The 21,922-nt window shown below is 40.8% G+C and overlaps 2 protein-coding genes across 4 annotated transcripts in view; both read right to left on the bottom strand.

Moving 5' to 3' along the window:
- The window catches only part of LOC130198102 (WD repeat-containing protein 37), a 19,651-nt gene extending 8,758 nt beyond the window's left edge, over positions 1-10,893 (bottom strand). For 2 of the 3 annotated variants that reach the window (XM_056421187.1, XM_056421188.1), the window contains exons 1-6: positions 10,723-10,893; positions 9,632-9,798; positions 5,862-5,958; positions 3,666-3,761; positions 3,481-3,545; positions 54-189 (exon numbers count right to left, since the gene is read on the bottom strand). In XM_056421187.1, the coding sequence (XP_056277162.1) occupies positions 54-189; positions 3,481-3,545; positions 3,666-3,761; positions 5,862-5,958; positions 9,632-9,769 (532 nt within the window). In that variant the 5' untranslated portion in view covers positions 9,770-9,798; positions 10,723-10,893. Of the gene's footprint in view, positions 1-53; positions 190-3,480; positions 3,546-3,665; positions 3,762-5,861; positions 5,959-8,015; positions 8,444-9,631; positions 9,799-10,722 lie in introns of those variants that run through there. The other variant, XM_056421189.1, reaches the window with a different exon arrangement.
- A 746-nt stretch (positions 10,894-11,639) lies between these two features.
- gtpbp4 (GTP binding protein 4) lies at positions 11,640-20,341 on the bottom strand. The gene is made up of 17 exons (XM_056421694.1): positions 20,256-20,341; positions 19,157-19,327; positions 18,968-19,071; positions 18,671-18,807; positions 18,468-18,568; positions 18,267-18,359; positions 17,684-17,875; positions 17,242-17,307; positions 16,971-17,060; positions 16,779-16,889; positions 15,430-15,507; positions 15,271-15,322; positions 15,075-15,175; positions 14,115-14,312; positions 13,388-13,453; positions 12,680-12,823; positions 11,640-12,386 (listed from the first exon to the last, which is right to left on the bottom strand). Exons 1-17 carry the CDS (start codon positions 20,301-20,303, stop codon positions 12,234-12,236), a joined length of 1,905 nt encoding a protein of 634 aa, XP_056277669.1. The 5' UTR covers positions 20,304-20,341; the 3' UTR covers positions 11,640-12,233.
- Between the last annotated feature and the right edge of the window lie 1,581 nt (positions 20,342-21,922).

The raw sequence follows: 21,922 nt of genomic DNA, 5'->3' as shown, positions 1-21,922 counted from the left end.
GCGACGGACAGGGGGAAGAAGGAAAAGAAGACGATGAAAATGAGGGGAAATACCTGCAGACGCAGTGCCCAGCACCACAGGTTGAGTCCGGGAGACGCTGAGGTCCCAGATGCCGTCTCTGTGGCCCACATACTCGCGGACCAGCTGGCACACGGCTCTGGACGTGGTCGCTTTGAAACTGGACACGATCTGACAGCCCAAACCAATCCCACGTTAACACAGAGCGACGTCACAGCACCCAACAGGGTTCCTACACACTTCTTTACTTCTGCATCCGTTTGTTGGGGAGGAATTAAGACCGACATGTTTCAGCATTTACACAAAAACATAAAAGTCTATATTCTTAAATAGGAATGTTTTAACAGTTTCCCACAATTCTTACTCATTTTAAACATTTAAAAAAGGGACATATCATGAAACCGCTTTTGCAAAGCTGCATTATATTTTTTCTTGCAAGACAATCGGCGCAGAATGGGCTTCTTTGAGTGAGTACAGGTATATTAAGTATATGCTTCATGTGTTAAAGCTGCACTCTCTCTCCTGACCACCAGGGGGAGACTCCTCTGGTTGTATAGAAGTCTATGCTTCATGTGTTAAAGCTACATTCTATCTCCTGACAACCAGGGGGTGACTCCTCTGGTTGTATAGAAGTCTATGCGTCATGTGTTAAAGCTACATTCTCTCTCCTGGCCACCAGGGGGCGACTCCTCTGGTTGTATAGAAGTCTATGCTTCATGTGTTAAAGCTGAATTCTCTCTACTGACCACCAGGGGGCGACTCCTCTGGTTGTATAGAAGTCTATGCTTCATGTGTTAAAGCTACATTCTCTCTCCTGGCCACCAGGGGGCGACTCCTCTGGTTGTATAGAAGTCTATGCTTCATGTGTTAAAGCTGAATTCTCTCGACTGACCACCAGGGGGCGACTCCTCTGGTTGTATAGAAGTATATGCTTCATGTGTTAAAGCTACATTCTCATGATATGTCCCCTTTAAGATCTGGAAATGATCCAATTTCAATCTCCCGGGCTTTTGCAGAGCTGTGTAGGAACCCTGGCCTGATATAGGAAGGAGGAAGCAGGTCAGCAGAACTGAGGAGCTTGCTCAGCAGGGTCCATGTAGTATGCCAGCGCTAAGAAGCTTCAGTTATAAACCGTGTTATTCATATCAGTCCTGGGTTCAAGGTCTCACCGAAACTTCCAAAATAGCAAAATAATATTTCATAGTATTTGTTTTAAGCTTGTTTTTAAAAACACAAGTGCATCAAAATAAACACCAGCCATGACCCAGATCGGGTATCAACACAAATGCAGACAGGTTACGTATCAGGACTATCCTGCATTCATCATTCCAGGATTACTGTCAATGCAAAACAGAAAAAAATTAATCTGGAAGGGGACGAAAAACAGGGCAAAAAATAACTGTGTTATGTCGAGGCAATCAATATGATCAGTAATTATTATCAGTCGCATCACGGTTGGGTGGAGGTCTTTACATTGAAGATGGGGATGATGCAAACCGGACTCTCGGTTCTTTCTGGGAACAGACCACTAAATAGGTTCCAGCTGAAAGGAAGCAGGAGAGCGTCAATCATCTGAGAAATTAATCTGCACACATGGAACGGAGCAGATCCGTCACGTTCTCTATCGGTGATCAAGATATGAAAATCAAGCCAAAAATAAATAAAAATGGATGAATTGACGATGACGAGGTGATGAAAAATACCATCGCTGAGCATGGTGGGAACCAGCGGTTGCTAGTTGTTAGCAAGCAGCGCGGCAGATTCTAGTTTGGGTTTATTTATAGTCAATGGAACATGATTTTTGCAAAGTTCTGTCAGATAATGCAAAATGCGATGAAAGATGCCGATATGAAAGATGAAAGATGATGATGTCGTTTTTTGGGGGAATTTCTGGACTGATAATGATTGTGAATCCAGGAAATGATGCATCCATGCTACATAAAAATAAAATGAAAAGGAAACAGGGTATGGTTGAAGAGAAGGCGAAGCACGCAAAAAAAAAAAAAAGAAGCCTTTTGGCAACCGGCCGGGCGGCGAATCCAACGCACCCAACGGGTTCATGCTCTACGGTGCTTAAGCTTCAGTCTGATGGACACGCCTCAGGGTTCTGCTGGGTTTGCGATCAATAAATCAGTTAAAGGGACGTGAACATGTGATAGACGTTCAACTAAACTTGTTTATATTAAGATCGACAACAGAACCTCCGGTTAAAAAAGTAAAGCCAAAGCTTCATGTGTTAAAGCTGAATTCTATCTACTGACCACCAGGGGGCGACTCCTCTGGTTGGATAGAATTCCATAGAAAAGTACTCTTCTTCTCATTAAACATTGTAAACATGAGTTTATGGTCTCAATCTCTAGTTTAAAGTCTTATTCAATACAGCATGATGTCATCATTTAGTACATTATGGTCAAACAGACCATAAAGCAGGGTATGCTTTAGGGCGGGGCTACAAAGTGATTGACAGGTCTCTACTAGAGACATATACAGTGTCTCTATGTCACTTTTTCCCAATTATGGCAAAGAACAACATGGCAGCATCAATATATAATATATATATATGGTTTTATCTTTGCTAACAACTAGACCAATTGGAAATGCTCGGGGGAAGTTGTAAAGTTGTTGTCTGATGACACTTTAAAGCCACTACGTCTGATAAAACTCTACTAACGGATATGAAGGCATTAAACACTCAAATCTTAGTGAAAGTCTCATCTTAAAAGTCTTTCATAAAACAAATATATTAGACGTATTCAAGAGAGGCCCGATGGGATACGTGGACCACACATTGATTGAGCAGCGATCCTCCGCCAGAAGCATTTGTTTTAAGGAATGCACAAAAAAACTATTTTAAAAAGTGTTAGACGTCTACGTTGTGAAGCGTTATGTGAAGGTGAATAAAAACCAAGGAGGCATAACTGAAGAAGCCCGTTAAGTCGTGTTTCATCTCAGAAAAGCTCAAACTCCTACATTTGAATGACCAAGTCTCTCGGGGAGGGGGTGTCGAACCCCTGGCTGGGCTGCTCATGCATATCGGCAATCAAGGAGAGAGGGGGGGGGGGATTTGGGAGGTAGGAGGAGGAGAAAGCAACAAGTTACCCATGAGTCTCCACCCCACAACTCCCAACTGGTTACGCTGAAGTTGCGGGATCCGCCTACTCTGGCGTGGCAAGAGTTTGAACGCGGCTACGAGCAAAAAATAAAATTTCAAACAAAAAATAATAATAAAAAAAGGTGGAAGGAAGAATACAGAGCAGTTCTTCTCTTTAACAACAAGTCATGTGACACGCTGACGAGAACAATGGAGCCAATTTACCAATCAAGCCTTTCTTCAGGTCAGATACAGGTCAACGGACAGTTTTCATCATCTGTATTTTCTCAAAACGTATATAAAAACACACTTCGACATATTTACAACAATTAATTATAAATTCCGGGTTAGTAAAGACGAAGTAATGTCACCTTGCTCGTTGAGGCCTTGTAGGTCGTCTTTAGTTTTTGGGACAGCTGGCTCGTGCTGTGACTCGCTGCGGATCGTCAGGAATGAGAGATATAAAAGAAGAAAATATACACAACAATACACAAATACCACCTTAAGTTATTTTATTTTTTTAAACAGAAACCCGAGGCGAGCGGGGGGCCCTCACCTTTTGTTTTCAGGGCTCCTTTGGCTAAATCGGCGCCTTCGAAGATCTGCCCATCCGGGGCCAGGCGGTCGTTCAGCGTTTCCATTTCTCTGCGCACTGAGAGTCAAAACAGGTGCGTTAAAGAAATAAAGAAGAATGGCGGCAACACGGGGCGCCGTCTCCATCGCCGCCATGTTGGGTCCAGGCTACTTAACCGCGGGAGAGTGGGAGCTTTGTGCTGATGAAAGGGGAACAAACGCACCGCTGTGTCCCTGTGGACGGCCCTGAGGGGCCCCGCCCTGACGACCTCAGGACAGACGTCACGGAAATGGTAAAGTCGTTTACTGGAAACGTTAAAGCTATTTTTAGGTTTTTTTTTTACTCCTATGAGTTGCTTACTCTTTATGTCACTTTTTCTAATCTTTTCTGAGAGAAAAGGCGAGAGCGTGCGACAATAACAGAAGCTTTTCTTCTTCTGTGTTGCTGGTGGAAGCTGAAACTCAAGTGTCCGTCACGATGACAGAAAAATATGAGAAAAAAAGCCAATTATTGGTTTGTCAAAAAGCTTGTTTTGACCAACCAATGACACAACTCATAAATATAATAAATATATTGTTTGGTATATAAAATGTTTTGTTTTTTCCAGAGCTCAAGATGTCCAAAATATAAAAAGAATACTCAATTTAATTTCAAAGAAGACACACTAATATTCTGATTTGAGATGATAGTAAATAATAAATTTGTCGTCGAAACATAAACATAAAAACGCTTCTTCTTTGCAAAATGCTCACATTTAAATCTGTGGAAGCGCCGATGCTTCAGAAAGATCTAATATGGATTTATCTTTTTGTCAATGATTGTAAATAAGAGAAATATTGTATACTGATGGGTTTTAGTTTTTTTTACAATGTGGTTTAAAAGCATCAGTATACAATATTTATCTTATTTATAATCATTGACAAAAAAATAAATCCCCTTTTCTCTCAGAGAAGATTAGTAAAAGTGACTGAGTCGCCATAAAGAGTACGTATGTCGGTTTTCCTACAAGAGTATACATTTAGTTTGGTTAAAAATAATAAACTTCAGTCTTCACTGGAACCAAACAAGGAACAAGCTACTTCGTTAGATTCAGGAAACCATCGTTTTTGTGCGTGAGGAATAAACGTATCCCCTCCCACAAGGCTTTATACTTCCTTATGTAGGTCGAAGTGACCCTAACGATGCAATGCATAGAAACAGTAGTTGAATTGAATCAATGGAAAACATTTTTACTTATTGTTCCTCGAAGCAGTGAACGCGTCTGATCAAATACCTGTTGGATTTAAGAGGCACCGTCTTCTTCTATCCTTTTTAAATATATATATATATATATATATATATATTCAGGGTTCTTACACATTTTGACCAATGGATTTCCATAACTTTTCCAGGACTTTAAACCAAATTTCCAAGACCAAACCGAAATCTCGGTATAAACATGAACAATTTAGAGAATTTTGTATTCAAAAAATGAGAATTCCAAAGCATACAGTTTACCTTAACCCTCCTGTTACCTTTAGGGTCAATTTGACCCCATTCAATGTTTAATGTCGGTGTTCTTTGGGGTCAATTTGACCTCAGGCTGTTTTTCACTGTGTCAAACATATAAGAAATATCAACTTTTTTATATATTTAAAGGGCTATTTAGGTAGTCAACAAACAAACATAAAGTACCTCACACTTAAACTTGGGAAACAATATTAATTCTAATAATTTTCTGGAGGTTTTAATTGCTGGGGTCAAATTGACCCAGAGGGTAAAATATGTTAGTAAATGTGAAGGTAACAGGAGGGTTTAATGAAACAAATGAATGAGACAATAGTTTGATTAAAAGAATAAACATTTCTATTCATGTTTATTCCTTTAAACACTTATATAAATGTTTATCCTTTCTGTGCAAATCCATCTGTTTATATTAATGATTTCAAACTCGGCGTGAATGAACATGTGAATATACCAACATTTACATGACTTTTCCAAAACTTTTATGATTTAAGTTTTTTTCCATGACTTTTCCATGCCTGGAAATGACCATTTTAAAATTCCATGACCGTACGAACCCTGTATATTATTTCTCTTTCATGACATAATCAGACATGTGTGTGTGCTCCAGCTGTACTGGGTACACTGGGCGTACCGGCCTGCGATTGGCACACAGCGACGGACTGCGGGACTTACGTTCCAGGTTCTCGATGTAGAGGTTTTCAAACTCCCTCTCGATCTGACTGAAGAGGTCCAGCAGGTTGCTCCTCAGAGACAGCGGCAGCTTGGAGTCCTGCGAGGAGACGAGAGGAGAGACGAGAGGAGGACGTGAACCACGGAGGAGACGAGAGGAGAGACGAGAGGAGAGACGAGAGGAGGACGTGAACCACGGGGGAGACACTTGTGCCCACTTTCATTCTCCAGTAGTCGCCAGTTAGATTCTTCGTCTGTACAAATGTCTGAATATATTGTGAAAAATGAGAATTGTGAATGAAGTGACTTCTTCAAAATCTTTGTTTCGTCTCACAATCCATCAAAAACCCAAATACGGTTCATTTATGAGAAGTAAAATTGACAAATCCTGACATTTTGGAAGCTACAAACAGTGAACGTGTTGATCTTTTATCTTGAAAAACAGTCGCCTCACATATTGGACATGAATACATTATTATTACTAGAATAGACAAAGATATAAACTCAATGGTGAGCAGGAAACAAGCAGATTTACCAGATTTTAATGACGTAAAAGCTTAAAAGATGCTCATCCGCTGAAACAGATGTAATGTGCACCTGCGTTGATGAACCCTCAACAACTTTATAGTAGAATAAGTTCTCCTGTATTCATTAAACTCTTCATGGAACCAATAGTGAGAAGAACAATGGAAAGAAAATGTGAAAAAAAGACATCTATGAATGGATTCTTGCATCAATGCGTTCAAACAAATTCCAACACTGATCAATAAACACCAAAATGAGCTCAAGTCATCCGGAGTCTGCCGTTGAATGAAAGCGCTCGGCGGGTCTTTGAACCGGAGCGCCGCTCACTCTATTTTTATACAAGACAAATGGGTCAAGTGTGCCGGTCTGTGCAGCGGTGCATGAAGAGAAAGGGGAGGGGCTACCTCTAAATATAACAATTGAAAAAACAGATGGTACGCAGCTGCCTCGCAGACGGATCGTTCTTTCTTTTCCTTCTTTTTTTTTAAGTTGGCGATAGAAAGCTGCGTTTTACAGCAACGTGCATTACGAGAATAATCACAATGTAGCAACATATCGGCGTGTTTCTTTTTTCTTAAGATTGTGTGACTGTTTTTTATTCACACAGTCATCTTTTTCTTTTTCTTTTCTTAAATCATAAACACTCATTTTCCCAACGGAACACTGTGGCATCACAAGGGGCCAGGTAGTGGAGGGACGCCACATTCCCACTCAAGTACAGCGGCCACATGTCAAAATGGCCGCTCGGGCGGAAACTACAGCTCCCAGACTGCCTCACCACTCACCAGCTGCAGGTGCTTAGGACGGCTAATTGAGGGGCTGGGAAGCTTCAGAGGAGACAGAGGGGAGAGCAGGAGGAGGGAAGGAGCTGGACAAGCCAGGAGTGGAAGGGCCTCCAGGACGAAGACAAGCCCAAGAGAACGAACCAGAGGACGACTTCGTTAAGCGGACTTTGCTTAAAGATAAGTTTTGGTTTAAGGAACCTTTTTCTCCCCCGGGACGCTTTTTGTTGAGCAATGGACTTTTTCTTATTTTTGTTTGAATGAATAAACCTTCCCGTTCATTTTAAACCTTGCAATGTTGCCTGTTTTTACTTCTCCCTTGCACTGCCCCACGCTAGACGGCACACAAAGACTCTTTTTTTTTTTTACGGAGTCCGTAAAAACTCGAGCTGACTTTTGCCCGGGCCGATCTTGAACTCTCCTGAGATGCTGTCGGCTCGTGGATTGGTCGTTTGCATCGAGAGATGACCGCCTCGCCGGCGATGTGTTCAGGAGCTCCTCGCGAACGAGTCATTCGCAGAGAAATGCATACAAATCTTTTAAAAAATACTTGACTAAAGAGGAGTCCACGAGTCAGTCCTCATGAATGACGGGCAGGTTACTCGATGCACAAGAGAAGCGTTTGTTGACGAGCCCGGATTAGTTTGAAAACTGGACACATTCTGATCACGTGATTACACCCACATTAAAAAAATTTAATTAAATAAAAAGGGGAAAAGGATGCGTCGACTCAAATCAGGGAAATCAGAACGCCTCGTCTAAATACGAACCCACGCTACGCTCTGTGACATCTACGTGGGGAGCTGCACTACGTCTGTAACCACGGAGACACGGACACCTGAGCACTTACCTCCATTCTGCTGAGGGACTCCAGCTTATCAGAGGACTGGGACCAGAGCGGAGAAACAGAGTCATGAGGAAGGGATTGAAGCAGCACGAGGGTCGGTTAGTGGGGCTGCGTGACCAGTCATCACAAGACGGTCTTTAAATCCGTTCAGTTGATCCATAATAACCCACTTTCTTTCATTCAGGAGGTCAAGAGTTTGTACACGTTGTCAAGAAACTAAAAAAAGAAGGAACTTCTTCAGAACATCAAAAGGAAAATTCTAGGGCTGTCAATCGATTTAAAAAAAATATCTAATTAATCGCACATTTTGAAATTCATTAATCGCAATTCAAAGTTAAAAGTTCATTCTTTTTAAAGACCAAACTTCACACAGAGCTGTGTTTTCAAAGAGGCTCCTACCTATAAAGTGCCAGCGAGGTATTTAATATTGTGGATGATAAATTGTTTCTTCAGTGAAACATCAGATTAGTAAAAAAAAAAGAAGTAGGCTACATTGAGACCCCATTGGTCCTGTCATCTTTAACACTGAACAACAGCAGAACCAGTGGCCTTGGTATCTGACTGACATTCACATATGTCACGTTAACCCTCTGGAGGCTGGGCTCATTTTTTACATTTTACAAAAAAAATTAAATTCACCTTTTAAAGGCGTTTTCATGTGACACACCCCCACGTGTTATACATCAAACATTCCAGAACAATCTCAGCTCTATTCAATGAGGCTCAGTTGTCCTGGTGCCGTGTTCTCTGCTCTCTGACTGACAGGCGGCTAATGAGTTTCACCTGTGAGGTGGGAGGTCCTTTGTGATTTACTGAGTGTTCATTGGTTGTTTTTCCCCAAAATGTTGACAGACAAACGGATTGACCAATCACGGTGAAGGTTTCGTGTGACGAGTTCTTTCCGCGCCGCGTCACCCGACACGTCGCCCCTCCGTTCCTCTGTGTATCAGAGGGGGAGACGGGAGGAAGGAGGAGCAGGAGGAAACCCGACTGATTCATCCACGAGTTTAAACTGATTTCTGCTCCTTATTTTCGCGGAGAAATAATTGTTTTAAAAACGGAAACAGTGTTAAACAGTACTGCCGCGGTTTGACACTGAGTGTAAAAACTTCAACGAACACCAGAAGTAAACAAAGTTGCGTTAATTGCGTTAAAATATTTTAGTGCGTCAACGCGGCCAAATTAATCGCATAGATTAACGCGTTAACGCTGACAGCCCTAGAAAATTCACAATTAAATAGCTCCATTTATCTATATGAGTTAGTCAATTAGTTACTTCTCATTTATGTATATTTATAAATATTAATAAATATTACATAAAATATTAATATATATTATATAATAAATATTATATTGTATATATTTATGAATATTATATATATATATTATATCTATATAAATATTATATATTATATGCATATTTATAAATATTGTATATATTATATATACATATTTATAAATAAAGAAAAGTCACCAGCAGCAGGACATGAGGTGACGGACACGAGGTGACGGACAGGTGTGCGGGTCGACCCTTCCAGAGGAGCAGCTGGAGGAGCAAGATGGTTGATTCTAGCGGTCAGAACGTATCAAACCCTTTGCAGCGGAGCTACTGGTCTCACCTGTGCCTCCAGCATGTCTCTCTGCAGGCCGAAGCGCTCCTGCTCGGTGCTGTTGGTCCTGCGGATGGAGAGGCTGTGGGACTTCCTCTTCTGCTTGGCCTGGCGGGCGGCGGCGCTGCTCCCGCTCTCCACCGGCATCTCTCCTTCCAAACCCGACGCAAACCGGTCTGAAGGGACAAAAGAGGACGAAATCCACTCGGTGGGGAAACATGAAAGACGGCCGAAGCGGAGCGCCGTCGCTTTAAGGCCTCGAGGCGACGACGCCGGGAGAACGGGAGAGCGTGCGACAATAACAGAAGCTTTTCTTCTTCCTCTGTGTTGCTGGAGGAAGTATCCGTCACTGTCATGATGACAGAAAAATATGAGAAAAAAAGCCAATTATTGGTTTGTCAAAAAGCTTGTTTTGACCAACCAATGACACATTACTCATAAATATAATAAATATAAATATATTGTTTGGTCTATAAAATGTTTGTTTTTTTCCAGAGCTTAAGATGTCCAAAATATAAAAAGAATATTCAATTTAATGTCAAAGAAGACACACTAATATTCTGATTTGAGAAGATAGGAAATAGTAAATTTTCGTATAAAAAATAAATTAACATTTAAAAAAGGTGCAAAATGCTCACATTTAAATCTGTGGAAGCGCCAATACTTCAGAAAGATCGAATATGGATTATTTCCAATTTCCCCAAAAACTGTAACTTTAGATTATTTTTGCAGCTACTCATATATATAATATATTTATTATATAAATATATATATAATAATTATTATAGATATTACACACACACACACACACACACACACACACACACACACACACACACACACACACACACACACACACACACACACACACACACACACACACACACACACACACACACACACACACACACACACACACACACACACACACACACACACACACACACACACACACACACACACACACACACACACAATGTCGCTGTGCATTTGGAGAATAGATACACTGGAGACATTAGCTGCAGAGCGTCGAGCTAAAGCGGAGCTGCCGGAGCCGAGCACCACGCTGCAGGGCCGGCGGGCCGAGGGACGTGACTCACCAGAAAGTCTGCGCACACAGGAGTCTAGTTCCGGGGGGTCGACTTCTTCTGTGACATGTCTTCCACCGGAGAGAGAGAGGGAGAGAGAGAGGAGCAGCGGTTTGTTTTGGTTCTCCAGTCCCTTGCTGACAGCTGGCGAGCTCCGCGACGGGAACAAGGTAACGAAGCCAATTTCCGGCTTCCGGGTTTTCACAATAAGAGCCGATCGTCCACTTAACTTTTGTTTTTTATTATACGTTACCACGCACCAGCAATTTTATTCCATTTTAACATAGTTCTCCCTTTTTGAATGTGTGAGCCTCTGTGTTGCATGTCAATGTCTAAAGAGGCTGAATGATGATCATATTCGTATATTAATATTCTCACTCTATTCATTGACGCTTTACGTCAATATTGTATAAACCTTGTTTATGTAATCTTTTGTGACATCTGCCTCTCAGGATTACAGATTAAAAATAGCCTCTTGCCTAACTGGCATTTACAGGAATGTTAAGAAGCGCGGTCCCTTTTCATATAAACCAAAGTTTTTAACAAAAAAAGGAAATAAATGTCAATTCTTAGACTCTCCAATTAAATGATAAATGTGAGGATAAAGTATCGGACAGGAATTATGGAAACGGTCTTGAACCGCTCTTCCAGATTAGTTGAAAGCCTCCAGTAAAACAAAATAAATTAATATTTTCTCATTCAATGCCTTTTTTAAATTCTGGAATACTCAAACAGGAAGTTGTTTATTGCCTACGGAAGTTGCAATAAATGTGTAAATTTGAAAAGTTCTTGTTTTCTTCAAGGCGTCTGATTGGAGTGGACATGCAGGAATATTAAAAAGAAACGTGGATAGAAAGTCTCAAACATGTTCACACAATTTCAATATACAAGTTTGAGTTCCAAAGAAAAACACAAAGAAACACTGCACATGTTTTTTATAGTGTGCTTTATTTATTTGCTTATTCATATTCTACATGTGTTCAATTTGAAAGTTTCTTTGCATTATTTTCTTTTACTTCTGGAATTAAAAATGACCAGTGTCGAAATTGTGTTTTGAAAACTCCCAAATTACACCGCAAACATGTTTTGACTGTAGTTGCTTAATAAAGTTTATCATAAGCACATAGCACACGACCAGTTTATGAGTCTCTGCTTTTAGTTTCTGAAGTTTCATCACAGTTTTACTCTCGTGAAAAAAACCTTTTAACAGCCAACAAATACAAAGACACACCGTTATTATAATAAGTGATGAGTAATCATTTAAATGGGCCTGGTGGATTTCCCCAGCAGCTTTTACAGACGTCTCTTTTCATCGCTCGCACGTCACACAAATAATCAAATGACCAGTTTCCTCACTTAAAAAAAAAGGAAAATGCATCTGATATTCCTCTTTATTTCTTTTTTAAACTGCTGGGGGAAATGCATCGAATGAAGACGTCGACACCGAGCCCCTCTCTTCCCAAAGGAGCGCCCGGGTCTCAACAGTCCAGCAGGTGACCTGCATGATGCAGAGCGTGTGCCCTCTATCGGTAGTCGTGGGTGCCGGACGTCCTCTTCCCGGAGAAGAGATGTTTGGGCATGAGGTCGAACACGTGCCGGTCGGCCTCGCCCTTCTTGCCCTGGCGGTTCATGTCTCTCTGGGAGTTCTTCATCATCTTCTTCACCTTCTTTGCCATCTGAGGAACAACGGAAGACGACGTGAGTTCTCCACAACGTCACTTTCAGAACCCGAGGGATTTTATTTAAAAGGCGAAAAGTTGTCTATTGAAATACGCAGAACAAATAAAAATGACATTTAACTAAATAGTGTTCGCCTCCTCGGGACATAGTTATCATTCATTTATTTTTTAGGATGAAACTAAAAGCAGGAAATAAACGCAAAAAATATATATTTTGACTCGTCAAATTGACAATATTTGTGCGAGTTAAATTAACATAGCCGCACATTTAGAGAGTAAAAGCGGCGTACCTTGGGGTCTCGGAGGCCGGACTGGTCTCGTGGGAGACGGGAGGCGCTCTGGCTGCGAGTTTTGGAGGTCGGCTGCACGGAAACTTCGCGCTTTCGTTTCTTGGTGATGCTTCTGGAGCGCCGCGCCTGGTCAGCGTAGTGGCTCTGAATGAAGAAGAAGGTTTGTTTTAAGACAGCGTGGAGAGAAAATGAGAAATCAAGAGGCCTTTTGATTCAAAGTACAATAATGAGAAGTGAGGAGAAGAAAAGCTAAATTCTGGGAGGGGATTGAATGATTTCTACGTTTCCTAAAACTCTGGAATACTTCACGTTTAAATATTAAACGGGACGTTTCTCGAGTCGACCATCGAGTTGCCGTGACGAACGAGGAAGCGGAAAATTCCCTCGTACATATAGTATATTACTTTTATATCAACACAAACGGCAGCCTCCTCTTAAAGAGGGAATCTCTCACTGACCTGCTGCTGCTTCAGGATCAATTTACCTCAAACAATGCATGTCTGTGTTTAAAGAGACAATGCAAGCAAAATATATATAAATATATTTTTAAAGCTCTGTTTACTATCATCCAACCCTCTCAACAATAAACAATACACATTTTAAATCCCTGCTCCAAGTGAGGCTCCCTAGCATTACATCATCTAGTTCTTCTAAAAAGATCAAAAGGAGAATGTTTGATAGCGTCAACGTGTCTCAAGAGGAACTCACGTCGTCCTTGTCGCTCATGTCCAAGCCGAGGTTTCCCATCTCCTTCTCCAGCTTCTTCCTCTGAACCTGTGACACAAATTAAAGTAAAAAATATACACAGTGGTGAATTTTAGTCAAATGTTAACAAAAGCCAAACAAGTTACTTCAAAAAACAAAAGTACGATAAGTGAAGGATTGAGTCACACGTGGATCGTTTCTGTTGCTCAGTAATTTGTCTTTGAGGAATAAAACCGTACAGGCGCGTTTCGTTCATTCAGGCGACTCATGGGACTTTATTTTGGGGAAAATTATGTACAGACACACAAAATTATTGTACCAAGAATTACATACGTTTGTGAATTTAAAAAAGTCTCAGTTTGTCAGAGATCTGGCCCCCGAGCTGCGAACTTATCCGGCAACTCCTTTCATCATCGTGGACTATGAAAAACGAGCCGAGACCCGGAGAACTTTTCGGTCTAATTGCATAATTTTAAGGTTTTACGTGTCAGTTTTTATATTCAACACAAATTTAACAAACGCCACGTGTGAAATCTATTTGGGAACTCAAATGGGATCAAATAATGATTTGTCTCTTCCGATTAACTCTCGTATCCTCCAAAACAAGGTCCCATTGGTTGTCAACTGGAAGGGGGCGGGGCTTAGGTCCTCATCCACACACACAATGTTAAAACAACTATTTTCTCCCCTTCGCAGACTGGAGGAGCGCCGTGTCTATGCTTGGCCTCACCTTGGTGGCGGTCCTGGGCATGCGGGGCCGGTGGATGTCCTTGTCCTTGGACATCACGACCATGAGCTGCTTCTTATCGCGGATCTGCTTGGCCAGAATGCGGATCTCCTGCATCTCCTCGTCCTCGCTCTCGTCGTCGGAGTCGTACTCGCCGGCCTGCTCCTTCAGCTCCTCCTCCTTCTCCAGCAGCTCCAGTTTCTGAGGGACAGGAAATCAAGACGCTCAGAAGACAGAAGTCCAGATGTCTTTATCTTTATTTCATCACCACAGTATCGAGTCAAAATAAAAGATTATTAACTAAATTAATCTGTAAAACCATAAATACAATGCAAGTAAAAGATGAAAAGCTATTAAATAATACATGTCACACACAAATATCCAGAAAAGATAAGACAGGGAAATATTTAAATATTATTATACAACGATTTACCAAAACCTTCATGTAGAGGAGAGATTAAGGTCAACGCTGTTCATATTTACACAAAATATTTAATTTATTTAAGCAGGAAAAAGGCCTCAGTGAAAAAAAAAATCTAATTTAGAGAAAATAGCATTTAAACTTAGACATTTTAAAGAAACTACAGGTAAATAGTCCAACTAATAGATATGTGAAGCAAAATTTACCAAAAATGTTGAATTACATTTTTTATTGCATAAAAACAATGTTTTATCTGTAGTTTTAATTTTAGCTTAAATTAAAGATATTTGTGCAAAACCAACAAAAAATTTATTATCTACTGCTAAATAAATATAGAGACGCATTTTGACAAATTAGTTAAATAATCACGTAATGCGAGTCGGGGATATTTTTTCACAGAAGCCAAATATCAGCAAAGAAAATCGCTCCAAAAAAAACCGGTAAATGTTTTAAATATTCTACTGTTGCATTAATCACGATAAATAATATGTTTAACTGCTAAATGTGACCGATAATTTTGTATTAGTTTTGGAGAAACTCACCTTCATGATTTCTGGATCAATGTAGTCGGCGATGTTGTGGCCGTTCCACACCTCGGGGATCCTGTCGTTCTTCTCGTCTTCGTTCATCAGATCCCAGTATTCTATTTTAAAGTAATAAATAAAACAACATCAGCACCGCTGGTGTAAACATTTACCTTTTTAAAAGCACAGTAAAACTTAAATGAAGGACTCTTACTCTGCAGGTCCAGGACGTAGTCGTCGCCGAGCTCAATCTCCAGATCTCTCTCCTGCGAGATGAACGATGAAATGTGTTATTGCAAAAACACGGAGAGAGGGGGAGTGAAATAAAAAAGTCCCGCTGACTTCAGAGAACCGACGGCAACGCCGGACGTACCGTTTTGCGTTTGGGAGCGTCCAACTCCTTCGCCTTCTTGCGAGTCAGAGCTCCTTCTGGGATGAACGGAGGCCTCGGCTGGGAAACACAACAACAACAACAACAGTATCATCAGTCGACTAATAAATAGAATCAATGGAGATTTGGACAGAAAACACGTAGAAACACTTTGTTATTGTCATTTATATATATATATATATATATACACTACCGTTCAAAAGTTTGGGATCACCCAGACAATTTCGTGTCTTCCATGAAAAATAACACTTTTATTGATCAAATGAATATAAAATATAGTCAAGACATTGACAAGGTTAGAAATAATGATTAATATTTGAAGTATTAATTTTGTTCTACAAACTTCAAGCTCAAAGGAAGGCCAGTTGTATAGCTTTAAATCACCAGCATAACTGTTTTCAGCTGTGCTAACATAATTGCACGGGTTTTCTAATCATCCATTAGTCTTCTAAGGCGATTAGCAAACACAATGTACCATTAGAACACTGGAGTGATAGTTGATGGAAATGGGCCTCTATACACCTCTGGAGATATTTCATTAGAAACCAGACGTTTCTACCTAGAATAGTCATTTACCACATTGACAATGTATAGAGTGTATTTCTGATTAATTTAATGTTACTTTATTGAAAAAACAGTGCTTTTCTTTGAAAAATAAAGTCATTTCTAAGTGATCCCAAACTTTTGAACGGTAGTGTATATATATAAAGGCTGCACAACAAACTGCAGGAGATCTTGGAACACTCGGCATTTTATTTTCCTGGACACTTTAACCTGCTGGAAATTCACTTTGGTTACTTCTGTATATATTTACTTTCCTCTGTATATTTAGTATTTTAGTATTGCGTTTTGATTTTATCTTTATTAATAATAATACATACAATTTCTATTGTGCTTTTCATAGTACTCAAAGACGCTTGCTTATTAACGCTCTAATGTGCCCCCGCTGCTGGAATTCTGAAATGTCCCCACTGTGGGAGTAATAAAGGAATATCTTCTCTAATCTTGCTCAAAAACCCACAATTTAAATGATTATAAAATAAATGAATGTATTTATATTTAAACAACGAATCCGATTACGGTAATACTTTTTTGGCCCGTTATATCGTTGTTTGCTCCGTTATTTAGCCGAACAGGACTAACGGTAACTTGCTCCCCTCGTTCCACGGAGTCGTATTTCACAACGTAGCATCACGAGGAAGCATTCACTTCGATCTCGTATTTCTCCTGAATAACGACCACATGTATGTACTGCATATATTCTTCCGCCCTTCTTTCCCCGTGCAAACGTAAACATCGAGCTTGTGACCCGAGTGAGCGACGGCCGTTACCTTCTCGTCCCTCTTGGCGGGCATGGCCAGGTGCAGCCGGTTGAGGACGTCGTGGACCTTCTTGCCCTTCATCTTGGTGTCGACGCGATGGGAGAGGAGCCGGTCGCACGCCTGACAAACACAAGCAGCCATGAAGCACAGCACGACACGCGGTCTCCTCGATAGGGAGGGGGAGGGGGGGCTGCAGCTCACCTCGGTTTTCACTTGCATGACTCCCTCGTCAGTCAGGGTGCTGGTCTCAATCACGGGGATTCCCTCCGTAATGAGATCCGCAAAGATTTTCTGAAGGCAAAAAATGTTAAAAAAAACTTTAAGTAAAACTTCAAATTTGTTGTGGTGTTTAGGACCAGATCGGCAATGAACTCCAAATCACTCGTTTACTTCTAGGTCACCGCACCTACATGAAAATTGTAGCAAAAAAAGAAGATAAAAAGACATTTGATGGAACTTTCTCTTCACCCACCTGGTCCTCCTCCGGCAGCTCGCTGATCTTCTTCACGTCACACTTGTTGGCCACGACGATGAGTGGCTGCAGGGAGCGAGACAGCGTTACTTTGATTACCGTCAGCTAAATACTTTCCACCAACGCGCCTCGTTTACTCAACTGGTTTGATATGGCCAGTTTAAAAGTGCAGCGAAAGCAGAGAAAAAAAAACCACGCAGGAAAGACTATCGTCTTTTATGTCAAAGCATTTCCTGCAGTCTGGTGTAAGAAGTATAGGAGGTATTTCTGCTGTTTATATGAATTTAATTAAATAACTAAATTGCAAACTTCCCATTTTTTTGTTTTCACATCAAGTTCTTTAATTAAATTTTTGCCGCCACAGCGCCTAACATGAAGGAGGAAGCATCGGGCAGGAAGGGGGAGGAGCTCTGGTCGAGCTGTAAGGCGACAGGCGGCCGACCTTGTTGGCGAACAGCGGCCGGATGCTGTTGAAGAGCTCCAGCTGCTCCTGCAGGTTGTGGCCGCACTGCTCGGACACGTCCATGATGTAAAGGACCGCCGCCCGCAGGTGAGCCAGAGCCGTGATGGCCTGCATCTCGATGGTGTTGCGGTCCTCCAGAGGGTGGTCCAGGATGCCGGGGGTGTCCACCACCTGCACACAAACAGAGCGGACCGGAGGTTTCAAGTTCTGTCGAATGGTTTGTTTTACTCTGGACTTCCAAAACACCCTCGCAAATGAAAGAAACCGCGACACATGACTTTTTTGAGCTTTAAATTTAAAAAAGGGATCAATTCAAAGTACTTGATTCGACACGACCTACTAAAAACATTTAGAAATTATTTTATTATTAAAACGTAAACAACTACGGGTATGATTTTTTTTCTCTCAGAAAAGTCAAATTATTAGCAATTAAACAAAAATAATCAGAGAATTACATTTTTAGAATAAATCTGAAAAATACATATAAAATATCCTGCATGGGTTTGGACTTATGTAAACACTACATTTAAAGAACCAAACTAAAGAGTGTATTTGTTCTTACCTGCCAGCGCAGGTATCTGTAGTCCATGTGACCCACAAACAGAGACTTGGTGGTGAACGCGTAGGGCTGGACATCAACGTCTGCTCTGGTCACCTGACGAGGAAGATCATTACACCACGTTACCTTCAGCGCCGTGGTTATTTTTAAGCCTAGATAATAATAACACGTGTTCACATTATTATTATTATTAGAGACGTTTACCTTGTTGATGAAACTGGACTTGCCGACGTTGGGGTACCCGCAGAGAAGCAGGGTTCTGGTGTTGGGGTCGATGCTCGGCAGACGGGACAGATGCTGACGCACTGTTGAAAAGGGCCGACGGGGAGATCGGTCATATTAAAACCAGCCGACGAAAAACAAATAAAGTCCTGATCTACATAACAGACGCTGAATCTCTCGTTTACCTTGTTCCAGATACTCCAGACTCGACTTCTGCCGCTTCAGGATGGTGCACATGCGACCCAGAGCGGCTCTCTTCAGCTGTTTACAGCGGTACAGAGAATCTCCGTACTTCATCAGGCGCAAGTAGTCTTTGGCAACACTGGAGGTTAGAACAAATAAAACCTGTTACACGCATGTCTGGGTTATGTTTGATTGCTGTTGCATGCACTCTTTTATAATCACATAATAGATTAACGCACAGATTTAAACATTCGCATTGCGTTAAATAGAGCGACATATCTCTTAACATTTTAACTTACTTATCGATCAAATTCTTGGCGATGTTTATCTGTCCCAAGGCCAGCTTGTAATGGTCTTTGTCGTACAGCACGTTCATCAAATCGGCGTAGAACGGGTGGATGTCCTGAGGAGGGAAGACAACACGGCGTCAAACTTCACAAACCCGATGACCACAAACGTGGACGCGAGAGACGTGCGGCGTGACGTACGGCGAGCATGGGGAAGTCGGTGAGGATCTGCGAGAGGCGGTCGTGGCAGGTCTGCTGGGTGAACTTCACCTTCCGCATGTAAAAGTGGCGGATGCGGTGGATGGCGTAGTGCTTGTGCACCACCGTGGGCGTCTTCCTTTGGGTTTTGGATAAAGTGATGTCGATGAAGTCCTGTAGAGAGGGAGCAGGAGGCACGGTGTTAGCTGGATATTTGGTTGAGAGCAGATAAACAAGCCATTTATAATATACATTTACCCGGAAATCATAAAATATGTAACAAAAGTGTAACTTTTAATTATTTTACTCATCTGTTATGGATTTGGCATTTCCTACCTAAACTTGAACCTCTTCTACCGTGGGTAAGATCACGTGATTAAGTATTTTAACATTAAGTCATTACAACATGTAAAAACCGTGACCGCTACTGAACAGTTATCCATAAAAAAGACGCTATTTTCCTGTATTTCTTTCAGGCTGAATCTCATTATTTCCCCCCCAGAATCCTGCCAAACTTCATTAAGTTCAATATATAAATAAAAGTAGAAAGCTTATAATAACGTGTTAGATTATGTCCACATATAATACATGTTATCTTGTCAATTATGCATATAATTAATACAAATTGTAGCTATATTTTCGAACTTTTTTTGGAGTACAGCTCCCATTGCGACCGGATTTAAAAGGACAGACTAGGTGTGTTGGGAGTCACATGTTTTACTATATTTCCATCAAGAAAAATAATAAGGACGCCGATTTACTCATCGAGTCCTGACAATGTCATTAACAAATGTCAGTCTAATATAAAATCGCCTCTCGGTAAAAACAACCACCGTGTAACAACGTAACCACAAATACTCCACGTCCTCTTGTCAATTCGGTATATAATATATTGTAGAAACGTTAGGTTATTTTAATACATGCTGCTTTCACGTCGCACTGGATCTCCCCTGTACACTCAGCACGTGTTTTTTCTCCCCGACGGAACTCCACCATGTTTGTTTGTTTCATATCTTCGTGAATTTGTCTCTCAAAAGCACACAAATCAAAACAGGCAAAACACAACAGTTTAAACTGTCCAAAGAAGATGACTAAAACGTACCTTTGCGGTGGGAACCACCATAATCTTCTTGAAATTATACAGTGACATCTTGTCGGACACGTTGTAGCCCGCAGACGCCACGGGGAAAGGAACGCTCCTCCTTCCGGAAGAGACGCGGAAAAAAACGGTAGTTTTTTTACATGTTGCCCCCTAGTGGCCGCAGACGTGCATAACAATTTCTAGCTTAATATTTAGCTTCCTTAAAACAAAAATAAAGTTAGTTCTAAATAAACCTACTGCTATTATTTTGAGTATTATGTTTTTAAAAAATTCCAAGTCACACATTCGATATTTTGAACTTCTTATGATTTTAGTATTTCTTGTACATGTTTTGTAATTTTTGTGCACTACTTTGCATTTATTTCTATATTCTTTTTTTTTTTAGAAACGAATTTTACTCAGTAATCGGCATTTATAATAATACCGTTTTATAGATCTATCCTCCTTTGTATCCCCTCTTAAGCCCACTTCCCCAGCAATCCCTTCCCTATTCATCAAAACAAAATAATAAAAATATATATGTATAAAATTAATAATTTCAAATCTATTTATTTTGTACAGCCCAAAATCATAAATCACATATTTTCCTCAGAGGGCTTTACAATCTTTACACATATAACATCATCTGTCCCTTTAACAGGGTTTAAGTGCAGTATGAAATAATATCATATAGTTATAACACATTCAATGCATTTGATATGCATTAAATGACTGAATAATTGACCTGGATGATACCCAAATCTACATATGAACCTAATCTCTCTGTATTTCAAAAAAATATTTGGGAATTTCAAATGAGAGAGAGAGAGAGTTAGAGAGAGAGAGAGAGAGAGAGAGAGAGAGAGAGAGAGAGAGAGAGAGAGAGAGAGAGAGAGAGATAGATAGATAGATTTATCATACCCTCATTGACATAAATGTGGTGGACAAAATAATAGAAACGCCTGTCAATGTAAATTCGCATACAGCTCAATCGACACTTCTCTAAAAACGTTATAACCTTCATGAAGGAAGGAGTTATGAGTGTTTATACAGCACAATGCTTTGTTGACCTAAATACGAAACTTTGGCCCCATGACAGAATAAACTGTTTACATTTCTGTCATAAATCAGTCAAATAAATGTGGAGTAAAAAGAAGATTAAAATATCCAAGTAAAGTAGGCTACACGTACACATTTGACTTACAATCCAATGACAAAAAGATGGTCAATTTAATTTAATTACATTTTTGCAAAACAAATAGTCAAACGGGAGCATATAGCGCATTTGTTGGGGACTATTTTCAGCGGCGGAATAGTCCACATTTTGTTCTCTAATAACTATGTGGGAGAGTGTGGCGCATTAATGTGTTTTTAAGAGATCAACAATAAGGCTCTACGGCCCTGAGGAATACTATATATCAGACTATAGGACATAAATACTCGTTAGATGCAAATAATGGTTGATTCAGGGCTCATGTTGACAGTAAGAAAAAGTACAGACTCTAACCCGGAAACGACTTCGCTCCATATTTGTTGTGATTCCCGGTGACCGAGAAATAGCCAATCAGCGGGCGCCTGTGTGGAAAGGCCACGCCCATTCAAGCCGATCACGAGTGGATCCGCGTGCGCCCACTGCCCGTCTCGACCAATCAGGAAGGTCCTCTGTGAGAGTCGAGGAGGGGCGGGAG

This window comes from Pseudoliparis swirei, chromosome 8 (assembly GCF_029220125.1).
Source record: "Pseudoliparis swirei isolate HS2019 ecotype Mariana Trench chromosome 8, NWPU_hadal_v1, whole genome shotgun sequence".
NCBI lineage: Eukaryota > Metazoa > Chordata > Actinopteri > Perciformes > Liparidae > Pseudoliparis > Pseudoliparis swirei.
The sequence above is the reverse complement of the archived record's forward strand: the minus strand, read 5'-3'. Positions and strand labels throughout refer to the sequence as shown.